We start from the raw sequence: 18419 nt of genomic DNA on the forward strand, positions 1-18419 counted from the left end.
TATTTGTATTTAAGATTATTTTCTTTTGTCAGAGTGATGGAGTGAGCGGTACGTGTGTGGTTGCGCGGGCGCATGGGTCTGGCCGCGGCGCTGCTGGAGGCAGCGGCGCGCGGCGAGGCGGCGCGGCTCGCGAGCTTGTTACGCGCGGACCCGCAGCATGTCGACGTCACTGATGAGGTACTTTTATTCTGACCCTCTGAATGATCAACTACGATTGTTTCCATGCATAGCTCACTCTGTGCGATGGGAACGGGTTGAATGATCGCTGAGTCGAAAATTTATCGCCCACAGATCAAACGAAATACGGTGTAGATGCGTGCAAGGCCACACGATTCTGTTGTATTCAATTCGTGATAACATTCGGGCCTATATGGGTAACGTTTACGTGCGACATAAAGTTCGTGACAGTAAATCGTCCGCATTGGGTATAAAAATTGATCGCGAATCTTCGGTACAAGTTTGAGCCTTAACTGTCAAGAATACATGAATAAAAAATTGTAGATCAAGTACTGAAAACGAATTAAATACAGTAGATACATTACATTGCAATTTTGAGAGTTCACCCGAATACAAATTCGTTCCATATCTAGTAATTACTACATACTTTGTTATATTTATACAAGAATCCAAGAATACAAGACATTTATTCTCTCTAAAATGTAGTTAACAATGCAGGTCTTATAATATATAATATTAAATTCTTATATATTATGTGATGCTTTAAAGTTAAATTAAAAAGTAGCATAAACAAAGTACAATATTTGGAATTTAACCAGAAAATAAAAAATCAAAAATATAACACACAGTAGTTAATAGTTAAATTTTACATTTTATGTTATCAAGTAAAAAATCATCAATATTGTAGTGGCATTGAATCACTAACAAATTATGCAATTTCATTTTAAATTGTCTACAATTTAATTCTTTAACAGCATCCGGCAATTTATTAAATAATTTAGGTGCTAATACGAATACCGTTTCACTGTAAAATTCCAAATTAGAGCGTTATACGCGCCGTATGGGCTCTATTTTATCCCTTGTGTTTCTAGGACATCTAGTTTTGACTATATTAAAGTTGCTTAGATTTTGTTCATATAAACACAGGCCTAAATATACATCAATGGTAGTTTTACTTTCTTCAGTTTCCTGAAGTCAATACAACTCCGTCTCTGACCCACACCAAACATGACCCTGACACATTTCTTCTGGGTTTTAAATGCATAATATGTGTTGAAGCAGTAGTTCCCCAGAGTAGTAATCCATTATTTATTGAACTTCATGTTTTACTACCATGGTATTCAATTACTCCCCTAGTTTTTTATAATTATTCATACAAAGATCGAATACAAAGAACTAAACCAAAACAACTAAATTGTTCAACATCTTCCAGCTAACTATTTGTGACAAATGAAACTAAAATTAATTTCAAAATGACGTACAGCATAATTTATAGTAATAAACAATTACCGTCTAAGTTATTCTACGGCTCTATGAATAAATTTAACGCTTAAATCTATTCCAAGTCGTAGACTACCTAAAATAATAAAGCGCTAAAATATTACAAGCAACCCGCGGCGATCAAGAGATTAATTCGTATCGATACAAAATATCGATGCATTTTGAATTGTCTTTATTTATCGATTGTCAAGGCGATAAATTGTTTAATCTAACTTGATAATAACAAAACAACACCTTTGATACTGTAAAATTGAGTCTTCGCGATCAATGCGGTAATCATTTCGTAAATTGCGAAAGTGTTAGTTGTAAAAAGTCAAAATTGCCCACTTATATATTAAAATCACGGAGCAAGCCAGCGTTATTTAATAGTAACTGTGTTTTTATTGCAGCAATTTCTAGGTAGTTGGGCTTTCGTCCTGGGAATGTCGTTCTCGAAATTTTTGTTTTTGCGTTCTCGAGACTCAAGACTGATTTTTTTTTTATAATATCAAATATTAAGCGTTGGAACGAACATGTTGTGCGGCTGGTGGTAAACGGCACGCCTATCCATGACAGTTCAAGTGCCACTCAGAGCTTTAAATCGCAAAGATCTGAGTGGCTACCACTGCGCCCGTCACTCTGAGACATAAGTTGACAAGTACCATGTGCCTGGAATTCCACTGGCACCCTTACCCTTCTAAACCGGAAGGCAGTAATGTACACTTCACGTTGCTGCTTGGTGGCAGAAATAGGGAAAGTGGCAGTACTTCCCTTGACGAACTCTTTCACAAGGAGATCTACTGCTACTAAATCTTCTGAGCGAGCTCGCCCTATGCTCCATCGCTAGATATCCATTCTTACCCTTCAAGCATTTAATATAAAAGAAAAGTTATGGCCATTGACTTACAATTACATGGACGTCGGGTCCGCGCTAAAAAGTGTCCGAACTTATAGGGCGTTAAAATCGTATACAGAGCGTCATTCACGCTTTAGTCTTCGTTTATTCGACTGACAGTGAAGCAAGCAAAATTAGACAGTACTGCGATGACATTACAATTCAAATTCAACGTTTTAGCTTTATCATATTCCTTTACATGTCACTACGTTTAAATAGGTTGACTTGGGACATTTTTTTCGTGGTTTTTGTATTAGACCTTCGTCCATTTAATTGTAAGTCAATGGTTATGGCACATGATGGGACAATTGTTATAAAAACCGGATTTTAAGATTTAACGCTCCTAGACCCAATATTTTAAATATTGTTGTTTTATTCATATTTTACTTAGCGTACGTCACTTAACAATGTGATCCATGAAATGGTGCGCCACAAGGCCGGGACCTAAAGGGCCCAGAGATAAATCCAACCTCTGTCTCTTAGATTTTTTTTAGATAAGTAATTAAATACATACTTTCACAAAATAAAATGATTTCCAAGTATTCAATCTAGACGGTTAATTTCAATTTGTATGCGAATTTATAATCACGACATTTGACATTTATGATGGCTTATCTGAGTTTGAAAACTACGAGACCGTAGCGGTCTCAAGCTTTTAACCCCATTTTCAATTCTCAAGTTATAAAAATGAAACTATAAAAGTAAAAGTCTCACATTCCCTAGATCTTAAATGATAAAAACGCAGGTGCTTTTTGTTAGTAAGAAGTCGAAGGCTATAGTCGTTAAATGGCAGCCATCTTAATTTGCTGACAACGCGCATGCGTTTTATTTTTATTTTCTAATATTAATTTTATAGCTATTTCGGCAATGATTAATAGCGCCATTGTGCCTGTTTTTACAAAGAGTGAGAGCGCTCAAAATATTTAGCTGTTGAGAGTGATTTCCTGTGTAAGTCAGGTTTGGTTATCGTTTTTTATCGTCAAACTGATTAGCACTTCGCACCCGACGAACTTCATTCTGCGTATCCAGTTTCTTTTGATTTATTGAGTATATAGTAGGAAAGCATTTACAAGTGTCCATTTTATAATGAGCTTAAATTTTTTTGTAATACTGATACTGTGTTCATAATAATATAGATGATACAGTTAATAGTCCTAACAAGTAGAATAGATAAAATATTATGGGCAACCGATGGGCAATGACAATGGTATAATTAAAATTCCTGCCTTCATCAAATGTATTTATTTTAAATTAACTTTCCAAAAATCCCCATTTCCACTTAGTTCGTTTGTAAACATTTGCGGCGGTTTATTTAAATATCTAACGCCATGCTGTCAAGTCGCGTTCAGAAACGTCAAACAATTAATTATAGCTGGCCATCGAGAAATTTTATCATGTGTTATCTTTCTGAGCGCGCCTGCGTATCAGAGTCCCGCGGATCATTAAAAAAACTAGTTCGAACTTCGAACGCAGGGACCGGTTCCCGTGTTACATTTTTTCAATTTCTTTTTTATTAAACAATGTCGCATTGGAAGGCTATGTACGAAGCAAGTATAGAGTTAAGTGCAGGGACAAAAAGTCTATCATCATTATTTTTATAGCAGCGGTTATTTTAAACTTTTAATCGTTGCAGCTTGCAGCAAGAATAAGCCGTAAAAAGATTACTGAATTTCTGTTTCATATCTACGACTACTAGAACTTAGAGAACCTTAAAAGCAAGGCGCAATATAAATATACATAAAGCAGAACTACATAGGACCTGTATAGCGTTATTATATTAAAATAAAAACTAAACTCAACGCATTGTCCACTACTGTACATTAAGGACAGGAAGGTTCATAAACATGTTTACTCTGAATTAATACGACCATTTGAATGCTTATTACCGCAAATTAGCATACAAAGCCACAATAACGTTGTACTGTCATCTCAACTCTATCGCAATCAGCTTAATAACGACATTGTTCTTACTTATCACAAAATTAACTACGTAAATGGTTACAATATGTAACTTTTCTTTTTTTTTTTTAGTTTGGAACCTACAGCGGAAGTTGAAGAGATAAATTAATAATTGCTGAAAAATGCATCACTAATTAAACTGAGCTGAAGGCATTGACCTATCGCTGAAGGCTATCATTTAGCTCACAAAGCAAAGACCTGTTCAATAGTCTCCAAATGATCGCCGGATTAGACTTGTGCATAATGAAACGTAACAGAGAGACGCCCATCTCCTAGAATCATTCCTTAATTAGTAATTACCTTCGACTCTGAAAAACCGACTTTTTTAAATTGAATCAATCGCAATATAATTAAATTCATTAGGAACCTCAAATTGTTGATGCGGTCATTGTGCTTGATGGGCTCGGATGAAAACATGTTACATTATTCTATAACAACATCTTGTTTGATTTGAACAATCACTTTTTCAGTGTGCGACATTCGCTGGTGTATGTTACGAGATACGTGAGTCGTATATGTGTGCGTACGTGGCGTACGTCGTCGCTAAAATTATGCAGCTGTTCTTAACAGCAATAAATAAAGTATAAATTAACATGCAAATCTAAAAACTGTTACAAGTGCCAGAATGTTTTATACCTGACTGAAAATTTCTTTTATTGGATAATGAATTTAACAGTGTAAAGGAATTTCTTTCGAAGAAATTGTAATTTCATTTTCATTTGACGTCGTTATATTTCGATAACAATTTGTGTTCATTTCTATTTTTTATTTAATTTTTTGTTAGTTTTACATTAATTATTATTGTCAATATTAGTGACGATCATATTATCACTTGGCATTGTACTATAAATTGTGATATTGTGACTACAAAAAAACTAGGAAGTTCCCTGTACTAAGAATACGAGACTAAAAAGATAACTTCTAGAACACAATCCAGAACACCTAAACCATAAGCAATTAAGGTTTGTTTTTGTAATAATAAATAACCGAACGCGGGGCCATCTTATTATGTTAACGGCTTGAATAGTGCATGTGTACAGGGTGCACATGATCTACTATTGATATTTTAACCAAATTCTTCAAGAATGATAAGTGCATCACCATCATCATTATCATTATCATTCATAGCCCGACTTCACCAACTGCCAGGTCCTTGCGTTGGTTCCCAGGTGATTGCGTTCCGTAGTTTGTGCCATCAATCAGGACCTTGCGCTAGTCTAACCCATCTATTGTTTGTGATTTCAACAATGCCATTTACCTATCTTGCTGTAAGTACGTCTCACGTTTCCGTAACCACTTTTTGGCCACCGTTCTGTTGCCGCTTCACTCCATCTGTCATCATCATACCTCACAATATGTCCTGCACAGCTCCCTTTTAACTTCATTATCCGATCTCCTATATCCTGGACCTTATGAAATTTAAGTAGACAAATTGAAGCAGGAGGTTGATAGTCGGCACCCGTTATTCAGCCACAAGCGCTCACCATCACGACTATCAAGCAGTTAGAGCTTTCTTGGACATACATTGTAGAGACAACATGGTGAAATGGCGCTATATCAACGCAACTTAAAACCATTTCGTTTGCATCGTGCCCACTGTGTCCGACCAGCTGCACCCGTGAAGACCTGCTAAAGGCAACAGATAGAGGCATAGAGGTGGCTGCTTAGTGGGCCAAAGAAATTTATATATATTAATATCAAACTATGGGGTAACGTGAAAATTCGTGAAACCCATTATTTCTACTACAAAACCGTTTAACCACGTTGGCAATTGCTAATTATTAGCAATTGCCATCACGTGAACCGTAACTATATAATAACAGGTACGATTTACATTATTCTCCCATAGCCAATACATAATTAAAATTCTTGGACTAAAATGGACATGAGGCTGTAACTTTTATGCTCTTTCTATCTTGATTATTGATTACTTTATTGGTTTAATGTTCTTGTGGTATGATAATTGTGTTCAAGTTGAAGTAATAATGGCTTAGGAGTAATTGTACCTGGGAAAAGCTGGTTAACTAGTCAGATTTTTTTTTATATCGATATTTTAGACCGGTTGCACGCTACTTGTTTACGATTAGACTGAACACCCAACCCTGGTTAACAAAACTGTAACTAACGATAATCGCTTAGCCAGATTTTTCCTTGCCAGATCTAATTAGATTTCAACCGTCCCTAACGAATCCGAATCAAGAGGATTTTAAATTTGTTTGTCGAATTAAAAATCGAATCAATCATGATTAAATTTGATGGGATCATTATGCTTGTTGCTGCAATCATTGTGTTCAGTTCAGATGGAAACAAGTTACGTTATCACCATAAACAATAAGGGATAATTTTGAGCTAAGAACGCCTAAACAGATGTTAGAGAATATTCTCTCCGATTTTATCCTACTTGACACATATAAACTTCACAGTCGCAATATACATATTTTGCAATCACTGTCAAAATTAATGTTATATTCGTAACAGTTCTCATTGCCTATTTGCTTATACATTAATTTTAAATCATAACTCGAGAGGAAGTATCTAATTTGGAAGCCGTTAAAACTAGAATAATGTAGGTAACGACTACATACGTTTACTAATATTTAGGTTTTTATACGCTAATAAATTGTTCTAATCAAAACAAACGCACGGAAAGTGTATAGAGTAAACGTGGTTTGAGGCCAATGTGTGTTGGGGTGTTAAGTAGCAGTAGAGCTCCTTGTGAAAGAGTTTCTCTAGGGAAGTACTGCCACCTTCCCTATTTCTGCCGGCAAGCAGTAATGTAAGCATTACTGCGTTCCAGTTTTGAGGGGTAACAAAGGCACATGGGACTTGTCAACTTATGTCTTAGGGTGACGGGCGCAGTGACAATGCCCCGCAGATCTTTGTTATCTCTGAGTGGTACTGCAACTGGTATGGACAGGCGTGTCGCTTACCATCAGTCGAACGACTTGTCCCACCACTTGGTATCATAAAAAACCCCTCTTCAACATCGAGACAGAAGAAATTTCAAAAGATTATTTTGAGAAATTTCAAAATGTTGGCCAGGGTCTGGTAGCCCGGAGGGGATAGCGCTATTAATGGCATTTAATGGACAATTCAAAGTTCCAAATATCATCATCATTATGATAATCAGTCCATTGTACGTCTGCTGGGTCTCAACTGTGATCAGAAAAGGACCATAGTGCGTCACGCTTACAAACGAGATTTAAGCCATTTGAAATATATATATCGTATACTATACGTGTTGTACTATTTAGTTCAGTTGATATAAAATAATCTCAGTACAGAGTACTAAAAAAACCGACCTCGAAAGTACGTGGAATTACGTCTATTTGCTAAGTTTCATTGAAATATCCCCTAGTTCGCCACTATACAGGACTTGACACTGGAGATAATAAAAATAGGTTCTCACTACGACACTACTCAAAGTATATCGAGGGAAAAACGCCTTGAATTGATGAAATAGCATAATCGACTAAATAATTGCTAAAAGTAATTGCTCCTAAATTAAAGTTAGGCGCTATTTATAAAAATGAATCTTCATGCGTGAACAGCCACCCTTTGAGGTGGATGATTTTCTTCAAAATGAAATGGGACCACTATGTAAGTACCCCCTTTCCAACAAAAAAAGAATCATGAAAATCGGTTCACAAATACCGGAGTTATCGCGTAACATACATACAAAAAAAAAACAAAAAAAAAATTGAACATACAGTCGAATTGAGAACCTCCTCCTTTTTTGAAGTCGGTTAAAAATATCATTGGTATATATAAACTACCTATTGAATGCAGTTGTCTTGTAAAATTTCGTCGTAAACTTGTGTTTTTTTTCTATCGTGATAATCTTTAGCAATTGTGTTTTCACACTGTATAGTAATCAGTGTAAGTATATCCTCAACTTTACAATACGTATTTTTTCCAAAGGGATTGAATTAACATTTTTACTGTTATGCGTAATCAACCAAATAATTAGAGTTTGATATAGACTCTCAAGTACACATGCATCTAGGAAATGAAACTGTTTTTCCGGATGTAAATCGCGTATATTTGTTTTTTCAAACAAACCGACGTTTCGGGCCCTTTACAGGTCATGGGACCTGTCACGGTTGACTGGGGTGGTACAGTCTTCAACCAGTTATTGTCTAATATTGATGCAAGACTGCACCACCTCAGTCAACCGTGACCATGGGACCTGTAAAGGGCCCGAAACGTCGGTTTGTTTGAAAAAACAAATACACGCGATTTAAATCCGGAAAAACAGTTTCATTTTCTATGTGTAACAATGTATATCGATGTACACATTCATCATTTACAATATTTATTACAAATATCATAAAATCGAGACAACCTGCAAGTACCTAGTATCTCCGTGGTCGAGTGGCTTGCATACCGGTTTTATGGTGTCGCCATTTCTAAAGTCCCAGGTTCGATCCCCAACCGAGTCAATGTAGAAACTAAGTTTTGTAAATTGTGTTAAGTCTGGGTGTTTGTGGTAGCGTCGTTGTTTCCGATCCATTTTGATCGTATCGATGCCATTACGCACACGGCAGAGTACAGGGGGCCGATTTAGAACCTTACGATAATTCAGTTGTCGACCGATTTGATTTCATATCGTACGATTTATTCTCATTTTTATTCAGAACACTCGAATCGAACGTCAAACTATCATAAAGATATAACGTCACTCCCGTACAATTACTCGAACTTCTCAACTGGCAAAGGCTACAAACGTTATTCAGAACACAGGTATCGAATGAAAATTACCGAACGTCCTATTGTTTACAAAACAAGAATATAATATGGAAATCTGTTATTATTTTAAATAAAGTCTGGATTTTGTTAAATTTTTTAAATTAATTTATTTTAATCAAGACGTAATGCGTTGCTGTATTTTAGGCCTTTGAAGTCTTAAAAATGTACGCTGTTGGATACGATATCGTATCCGAATGCTAATCGAAAGTTTAACTCGAATGTTGTGAACAGTTCGGAAAACGCCCTTAGAATCGAGTACGATATTCAATCGAACAATTCGGTTATATTATATCGAAGAGTTCTGAATCGGGGTCCTGGACACGAATGGTACGGGCTACCACAGGCAAATCTCATAAATTTCATTGTCATAAATGAAAAGTTGTTTATTATTAAACATTGTCATATCCCAAAGTATTATCAAAATTTTTTACAACAGCCTATATATGCTGTGTAATATCAAGACGACGCTATAAATTACCAGTTGATAAAATCGGAACAGCTATCGGAAATTGCATCGGCTTTAATATTATATCGTAGTTATGTTGACATTTACAAATTACAAACAAGTAATAACTTATTGAGAGGCTGGGAAAATAATTAAATCAAATTTAACCATTCAATTCGGACTATTATAGTCCAAGACCGGTAGTAGCCTACTGAAAGAGCGGTAGCTTCTCATTTAGAGATCGACACGGTTCGAATACCGGATGCGGTATGTACTTATGACTTTAATTTGTAAGTTACATACTTTAGTGAATGTTTAGCAGCTATAATTCTCAATAACAGGGAAGGATAACTGGAAAACATCGTGATGAAACTTTTTTTATGATACGAAGTGGCGGGACGAACAAGTCGTGCGCCTGGTGGTAAGCGACACGCCTGTCCATGACAGTTGCAGTGCCACTTAGTGCTTTGTCAAAGTCAAAGTCAAATAATCATTTATTCCATACATACGTTACTTTTATGCTATTCTACGCTGACTTTCATGAGAAGAACAAGCAAGAAACTCTAGGAATTATCTTTTCAAATATTTTTTTTAAGTGCTATGGAATACACTTTGAATTGAATTTGTGTCAAATTTAGAGCCATGTCGTCTTTCCATGCATCTTTATCTAATACGTAGTCTTCAATGTTGTAATATGACTTTTCAATTTTAAAAATTAAACATTTTTATTGTAGTTTTTAAACTTAGGAAACGATAGTCTTAATTATATGCTTCCGGAGCATAGCTTATTGCAAAGAATAGAAAAAAAGAATCGCAAAGATCTGAGGGGCGCTGCCACTGCGCCCGTCACCCTGATACATAAGTTAACAAGTCCCATGTATCTGTAATTTCACCAGCTCCCTTACCTACCCTTGAAAACCGGCACGCAGTTATGGTCACATCACTGCTTAGCTGCAGACATTAGTAAGGTAACAGTACTTCCCTGCACGAACTTTTTCACAAGGAGGTCTACTGTTACTACGGTTTAACCCTTTCTTTGGAGAAAAGCCGTGTCTGGCATCGTGAAGAATAATATGTTGATGAGGACAATCCATACACAGTTATTATATATTAATTATATATTAAAACTAAATTGAAATACCATTATAATAAATAATATATATTTTTTTAATATACCTGATGAAAAGTGACGATGAGATCGGCGATGGAGCATGCACACCTATATAATTTAAATCAAAAACATATTAAAAACAAATCAAAGTAGACTTCAAAATTACATGACAACAAAAAATAAACGACAGTCAACTGCCTCCGTGGCCGAACGGTTCCCAGGTTCGATTCCCGGATCGGGAGAAATATTTGTATGGCTTACAATTATTCTCTCGGAGTTTGGGTGTAATTTGTGGTTGTCTACAATGACACCTGCGATACAGGGCTTCCCTAGTGAGGTGCTGTGTTGAGTGTGTGCGTTAAAAAATATATACGTATATTTATTTTTATTGCATTTTGCACATGTAAAATTTTTTAGTTGTTTTTTTTTTGCTGACATTGTCCATAGCAATTGCGGTACCACACAGAGATTTAAGTCGCAAAAAGATTTGAAGTGCTCTGCTATTGTGCCCCTCGTCCTGAGACATAAGTTAGTAAGTCCCATATGCCTAAAATATTACCAGAACCCCTACTCTTCAAAACCAGAATGCAGTATTACTCACATTACCGTTTGGCGGCAGAAATAGGTAAGATGGCAGTACTTCCCTGGACGAACTCTTTCACAAGGAGCTGTATACTGCTAGTAAATGACTTTATGTTCTAAAGTTTTACCTGTGGCAAATCAGTACAGGTTGTACCATCAAAGATACTACACTGACTAGTGGTCCAAGTGATCCCGAGGGTTACAAACCCCTGACTTTACAGAACAAGCACTAATTTTTGTTACGATATATGCACTTCGGGTAAAATAAAAAAAAAGTCGTCGAAAGTAAAGAGGTTAATACGTTTATTAGTATAATTCACAATACGTGTTAACGCCGTGTCTAGACTTGACTAAGGCTTAAGTTCCGAATCCGAGAAATGACAGTCCGAAATGTCCAGGGATCATTTTAACTCTAGATGTACAAGCAATATTCGTTTTTTCTTTGATTTGTATCGGTCTTAGTGCACAAGTGACATCCGAAGTGGGTCCGACATTTCTACATTTCTATAGTCTCGGATTCGAAAATTAGGTTACTTAATTAAGAAATATACCACGCACTTACAACATAAATACATGTACGTAATTCGATATAGCATGCCGCTGCAATATACATATTGAAACTTGTAATGATCTTTTGATTTGACAGAGAACAATAAAATCGTAAAGGAAACTTCGACACAAAACTCTACGACCGTGTAAAAATAGGAAATACTTTGTTATTATGAATCGTCTGTTAGAAAAAACAATGCCTAATTGTGTTTAAATGTTTGGTTTAACTCAAAATAATTGTCCACCATTAAATCAATTTATGAAAAAACAAATCAATACAGTGCCATCACAAATACGTCACGCTTTCAAATAATATTTATTTTAAGTAACTTACACTTGAATTCGTCACATAAAAATCGATTAAACACCACCACCCATTCGTTAGGCGTAAGAGACTCTAGGGTTTGGTCTTTGTAATAACGTTTTTGTTTGACTGTAAGTAACTGAAAGTTTTAAAAATAAGGTAAATGACAAACTTTTAATATCATCCGTAATCTAAATCTCTATCTTTTAAAACAATCTGTGACTTTGTGAAGACCGTCAAAAACAGCCAGTTTATTTGTAATTCTCGTAATAATGTTATGTCTGCCACTCTTATCACGAAAAAGTTATTTGACATGAAAGTTTTAAAATGAACAATATGCCACTTATAATAAAGACAGTCCAAAGCCCAAGTGTTAAACTTGGCTGTAAATAAAAAAAAACTCGACTGTTAAAAAAATGAAACTTAATAAGGTCTTTTAGGATGCAATTCGGTCCGCATCGTTAATTTCAACTTCGCTAAAACGAATAAAGCGCATACCATTAAAAACCTCATCGTTTTTTCCGATTTTCAACCTTAAAATTAAATCTTTACATATTACATTCCAATTTATAAGTAAGGCGAAATAAATAAAGTGATTCTCTAAAGTTTTATGACTTATTTTGTCACCTGTAATTGCTCGTTTACGATTTCACGCTTTCGTTATCGCTGTCGATTTGTAAAACGAAACTTAAGTGATTCTTTATTTCATTGCTTAATTAATGTTATGGTCTACGGACCTTTGTCGAGATTGATCGTTTTCTCTTGACTGTCTTCGGCTTCAGACATTGTTTCATACTTAGATTTGCTTCTACGTATTCAATATTTATTAAAAGTTCTACTAAGAAATGAGGCGTTGCTCTGTCGTAAAATACCGTCATTTGAGATTGGGACTTGCTTAAAAACAAAAAAAAGTCAAGGAGCTTACTCTGAACAAAATATATATGCGATTGAAAAGAATTTAAAAACAACAAGCTTTCATTCAACAACAAACAACTCGCGTTAATGATAATAAAACAGAATTCCAGCTCATTAGCAAGAGTTAAGGACGTTTTACCAACTAATAACTAAAACAAAGGCTCAAACATGTGGTGCCAGTGCGAAGGCAATTCGCCGCAACATCGACGCGGCTGCTCTTTAGCGCGCATACCGGGTTTTTTCACCTCATAATTAACGCATTGGCGGCAAAAGATAAAAATGGCGCGAAAGCCTTGTGTGTCTCCATTTCTTTAGTGATGTCTGAATAAGCTAGTAAATACAAAATATAAACGTAATACACTGGAAACGAAAACAAATTGAGGTCTCTCGTTGAAAAACAAGCGTACTTAGGTATACGTACCACTTACGTAAATTTATAACAACTTTCCATTTTATTTCTCGCAAATTTAATTTCGTTTCCAACTACATACTTTGCTGGACTTCTTAACATGTTCTTAATACCTGTATAGAAATAAGTTCACAATAAGCTAAAACAAATCCTAAAAAGAATGTTCGAAGCTACAGAGTATAATTTTCTGCAGGCTACGCGCCTTTTTTAACATTTATGGTTCACAATACAGCCAACTCATTTAAGAATCAGAAATTCTTCACTGCTTTAGCAACACGAGACCGTCGAAAATCGTGACCAAACCTTCGCTTTAAAAGACAATGTGGTCAACAAAGTATCCTACAGGATATTTTCCCGTCACGATATCCTTAGACCTTTTGCTTTGCTTAGTTCCCTCACCGCTTGCACCTTTTGCATCGTTTCGTCGCCATTCCACGCGAAACATGTCCCGTGAAATACGATACGAGTAACAGAGGTTATAAATCTAATAGACGGTGTTATTTTATCGATATTTTCCCATCACTACAAGTGTTGTTGTGACTGAGACGCACGACACCTAGAGGCGTGAAGACAAAAAACTGTTATTTTTCGTGTCTATATTGGAATCATGTTAAATTTATTTAAATATCTTAATAAGTAGATACGCCGATTATGTTACTTAAGATAGTCTCTCTCATACATTATATCCCTGTGTCATATCAATTGAACAAAAGACATCATCATTAACTCATTTATACATCCCACTGTTGGGCACGGGTCTCTTCTTAGGCTTTTACTAGTAAGAACAATTATTTCTGATCGACCAGAATTAGATATGTTAAAGTTATGGTCATATTTAAGTAAGTTAAACGTGATCGATACAATAACACCGCATCTTATAGACGACTCAAAGTTCTCACTCTACCTGTTTGAAAGTAATAGTTCCTACTTATTCTAAATACCTGTTGATATATTCGCGTCACTACGCACGCCCTTAGGGTAAACTAGATAGGTTGCGTAACAATCGTCGCTAGCGGGCTTGCGATACTCGAGTGCGGATGAATTACCAGGAAACTGTGAAACAAGCTGGATGCAATGTGATACAGTGCTGTGTGGTATTACAGTAGTATTTTTATAACTACTCCTAGTTAAGGTGAAGTGAAACTCAAAGTACAATTTTTGACGTATTTCGAACACATGGAAAATCGAGTTTTCTACATTAAAAAAACGAGTTCGGCTTTTTTTTTATTGACAATAAAAATAAAGATACCGGTAGTGAACTATGGGTTTTGAAACACGACAGACTAAACTCAATCGATAAAAAAATCACAAATTTCTGCAAAATTTTCATTTTTTACTTGATGTTTGTACATCTGCGGAAAAATGAACTTTCTCTCGATTGTTATTACAGGTGAAATTTTCACTCTCCTGTTTCGTAATAAATGCGTCAGAGGAGTGTGAGCTTATTTCACTGTACAAAAGTTCCCCGCGTCTACGTTTAAAAGCCTACGAAACAACGATTTCGCCTTAAGTTCAGCTAGAACTATTTCTTTTTTGTTTCTGGTGCTTAACTGGTGGTTAACTGGAAACAGTTTAAAAATTTCAATTAATGACTTGAGTTAGAGGCACCGTTGTCAGTATGCTTTTAATTTCTCGAGAATGTCAGGGCTGTCCTTTTTTTACACAACGCGTTCGACGAAAATAACTCTATTATTAACAGTTATCAAGTACACTAAGTGTAGCATTAAGAGATTGATCTAATTGACCGATGAGCCTACTTCTAAACAAGTCCATGACACTTAACTTCCTCATTTCTTTCGCTTAAAATTCCTTCTCTACCACAGTTTCCTTCCTGAACCTCTCCGAATACGTTTAAAAAGCCCTCTTAGATTTTTACGGCTTCTTTGCACCAGCTTTCTGATTCATAAGCATTGATAAAGCGGTCGTTATTATCACTGCCAAGCAATCCTTGAACATCTTAATACTTCCATCACATGATTATTATAATATTCCCCAATTGGATACAGATTTTCCATAAAAAGTAAAATCTCCGTAATCACCATCAAAATCGGCAAAACAGGCGGCGCTGAAGTCGCAGTCTGTACAAGGACAGGCTAATAACCCTTGGAGAATTCCTTAAATGGCTTCTTTAACACTTACAGAAACAAATTGTGTGGTTCTATCGTTAATGGAAACCAAACAAAAAATACTTGCAAATTCCTCCACGCACATATAATTTTTACTCTGGTGTCCGTGAACAGGGTCCGTTACCACAGGCATAACATTCCTTAACAATTGCCATTCTACGGTCAACAACAACTTTAGTGCAAATCTTAAAACGAAAGTCGTAAATTCGAATTTGCACTGGAGAGAGGAAAGACGTTGAATTTTTTTAGGGAGAAGAATTTTGCACTTTGCTGTATTTTTTTAAACAAGTTCTTTTTCTTGCACACATTTAAAAAGTCAGTAATTTTTGTCATGTTCAGAAATAATAGCATTATTTTCAAAAAAGAACACAAAGTTCGTCGTTTATGGACAATGCAACTCTGTACCGGCCTATACCAAGCAAAGTATAGAAAGTATTTCTGATCTCTCCATTTTAAAATCTATCGATGAACTATGTAAACATAATTCACAGAAAAACTATCATACCATAAAAATTATGAGGTTTTTTTTAACTTTTTCTATTATACACACGCCAGAACATCAAGCTACGCATTGACGTATCTTATTCCGTTGCACTCGAGGCGATTTTCGAACAAAAATGTGTAGTCTAGTGTGCCGTTGTCCGCACATCTTCTCCCTCATTCTTTAGTATAGTTTAGGTATTTAGGATACATGGTGTAATCGTCAAGTATGTTAAATTAGTAATACGACATCAATAAATGTTATAAATAAAACTAGAAATATACAAACCTTGAACGTTAAATGCTCCCCAGACATTCGTAGAGAGGCTTTAGTTTCGAACAACTGCTTTGAATACAAAATTTTGTACTTACTTAAAAATAAACCACTTTTTTACTTTATTTATTTATTTTATTTAATATTTTATTGTACAGGAAAAATACAACAAGTCACAAAGAATACAAGGGAAATTAAAAACAGAAGGTTCTGCTTGCTTATTTCTAATAGAACTTTCTTGCCGTAGACCTAAATACAGGACACTATAACTAAAAGAAAGGGCATTTGTGCACAACAAAACAAGAAAAAAAAAATGTTAAATTGTTATAAATTATTTATATACTTAGATAAATACATGTTTTATAATATAATACCTAAGATATGGATGGAATAGTAGATAAATAATGCTCTTTAAATCTCACTTTAAAAATAGCTAACGATTTACTTTCGTGAACAGTAATAGGAAGTGCATTCCAAAGTCTGACCGCATGAACAGTGAAGGAGTGAGAACAGAAACCGGAATTGAAGCATGGAAAAGATAACTGGGACCTAACAAGAGAGCGACAGGGTTTATCCTGGGACCTAAGAAAGCTGAAACGCTCTTTCAGGTACCCGGGAGACACAGGGTTATGTAAAATATTATAAAGAATGGAGACAATATGCAAATTCCTCCGGAGGCGGATAGGAAGCCATTTGAGCTGACTGCGGAAATGTGAAATTCGGTCATATTTACGAAGCTCAGAGATGAACCTTATACATAGGTTTTTATTAAATTAAAAGATAGTTGTGTACTTTATTTATAACGTGTTATATTAAATGTACCTGTGGGAGCATTTAACGTAAATATTTTTTATATTTCTTGTTTTATTTTACAAAAGTTATTGACGTCGTTTTACTTATTAGGTAACTGGGTACTTTCGATATCAATTTAAAGGTTTTTGATATCTCTTATGTTTGTGGATAATCGCCTGGGCATACTTAACGATTACATCCGTGTTAGTAGCAGTAGATCTCCTCGTGAAAGAGCTCGTCCCAGCAAGTACTGCCACCTTACCTATTTCTGCCGCCAAGCATTAATGTCAGCATTATTGCGCTCCGGTGAAGGGTAAGGGTGCTGGTGAAATTACAGGCACATGGGACTTGTCAACTTATGTCTCAGGGTGACGAGCACAGTGGCAGTGCCCCTCGGGTCTTATCGACAGGCGTGTCGCTTACCACTAGACCCATGACTTGTTCGTCCCATCACTTGGTGTCATTAAAAAAACACTCTGTATAAGTATACCGAGACGGGAACGGGACTTGCGTAATACATACAAAGGCTCACTCGACCTTGTATCTCATAGTCGTCAAGTAATCCCTGTCTTCGGGGCCTTTCAAATTATGTACTATGTTTGTCTGTTCATCATACTAATACTATAAGCAGGTTAATTAGTTGTAAATGTAAAAAAAAAACTTTCGTTAAACCTATCTTTTCACCCTTATTTATTTATTTATCAGGCTCGCCAACAGTTACTACAATATTTCATGTAGGTATTGATACATTTAAAAAACTTAGTCTACTTAATTATAGGTGAGCACCTCATGCAAAAGAAAAATGTTTAAATAGAGTGGGGAAAAGTAAAAAATAATTTTAAAACTAATAAAAAAGAAATAATTTAAGTAGACTTTTTTTATAAGTAAAATATACAACACGATTCAGATACTAAATAATAAAGAATGCTATGCGCCCGAACCAAGAAAATTAAGAATTTTGTTTCTGAAACCTAGCAGTGAGTCAACGAAAATATCCGCATGTTTGGAGCAGTCAGTATATAAATTACACATACGAGCTATGGGGGAATTGGAACCTAATACTGTTCTACGACGAGGTGGGTGAAAAAGCCTTATGTAAATCCTGGCGGGAATCTTAAAGTTTAAGTTACCAAGCAGTTGTGGATAGTCAACTGTATTGTGAATAATTTTATAAAGGAAAACCATATCTATTAGATCTCTGCACTCCGAAAGGGGCGTAATTTTAAAATTACGCCTGTCGTATGATTTAAGTTTCAAAATGATTTGTGAGTTACAAAAGCAAAACAATTCCGAAGAAACATTACGTGTATAACTGTCCATACATTTACATGATTGTAGTCACGGTGTTCGTAGCAACACTGTCACCGTTACTTACCGCACAAACGTAGTGAT

General features: G+C 35.6%; 1 protein-coding gene across 1 annotated transcript in view; it reads left to right on the forward strand.

Annotated features, from left to right (window-relative positions):
• LOC113231365 (ankyrin repeat domain-containing protein 6) overlaps positions 1-18419 on the forward strand; it is a 79228-nt gene that overhangs the window by 51162 nt on the left and 9647 nt on the right. The window contains exon 2 of the mRNA XM_026465657.1: positions 33-177. Coding sequence (XP_026321442.1) covers positions 73-177 — 105 coding nt within the window. The 5' untranslated portion in view covers positions 33-72. The remainder of the gene's footprint in view (positions 1-32; positions 178-18419) is intronic.

Source organism: Hyposmocoma kahamanoa, unplaced genomic scaffold (genome assembly GCF_003589595.1).
Source record: "Hyposmocoma kahamanoa isolate Upper Pololo Valley unplaced genomic scaffold, ASM358959v1 65, whole genome shotgun sequence".
NCBI lineage: Eukaryota > Metazoa > Arthropoda > Insecta > Lepidoptera > Cosmopterigidae > Hyposmocoma > Hyposmocoma kahamanoa.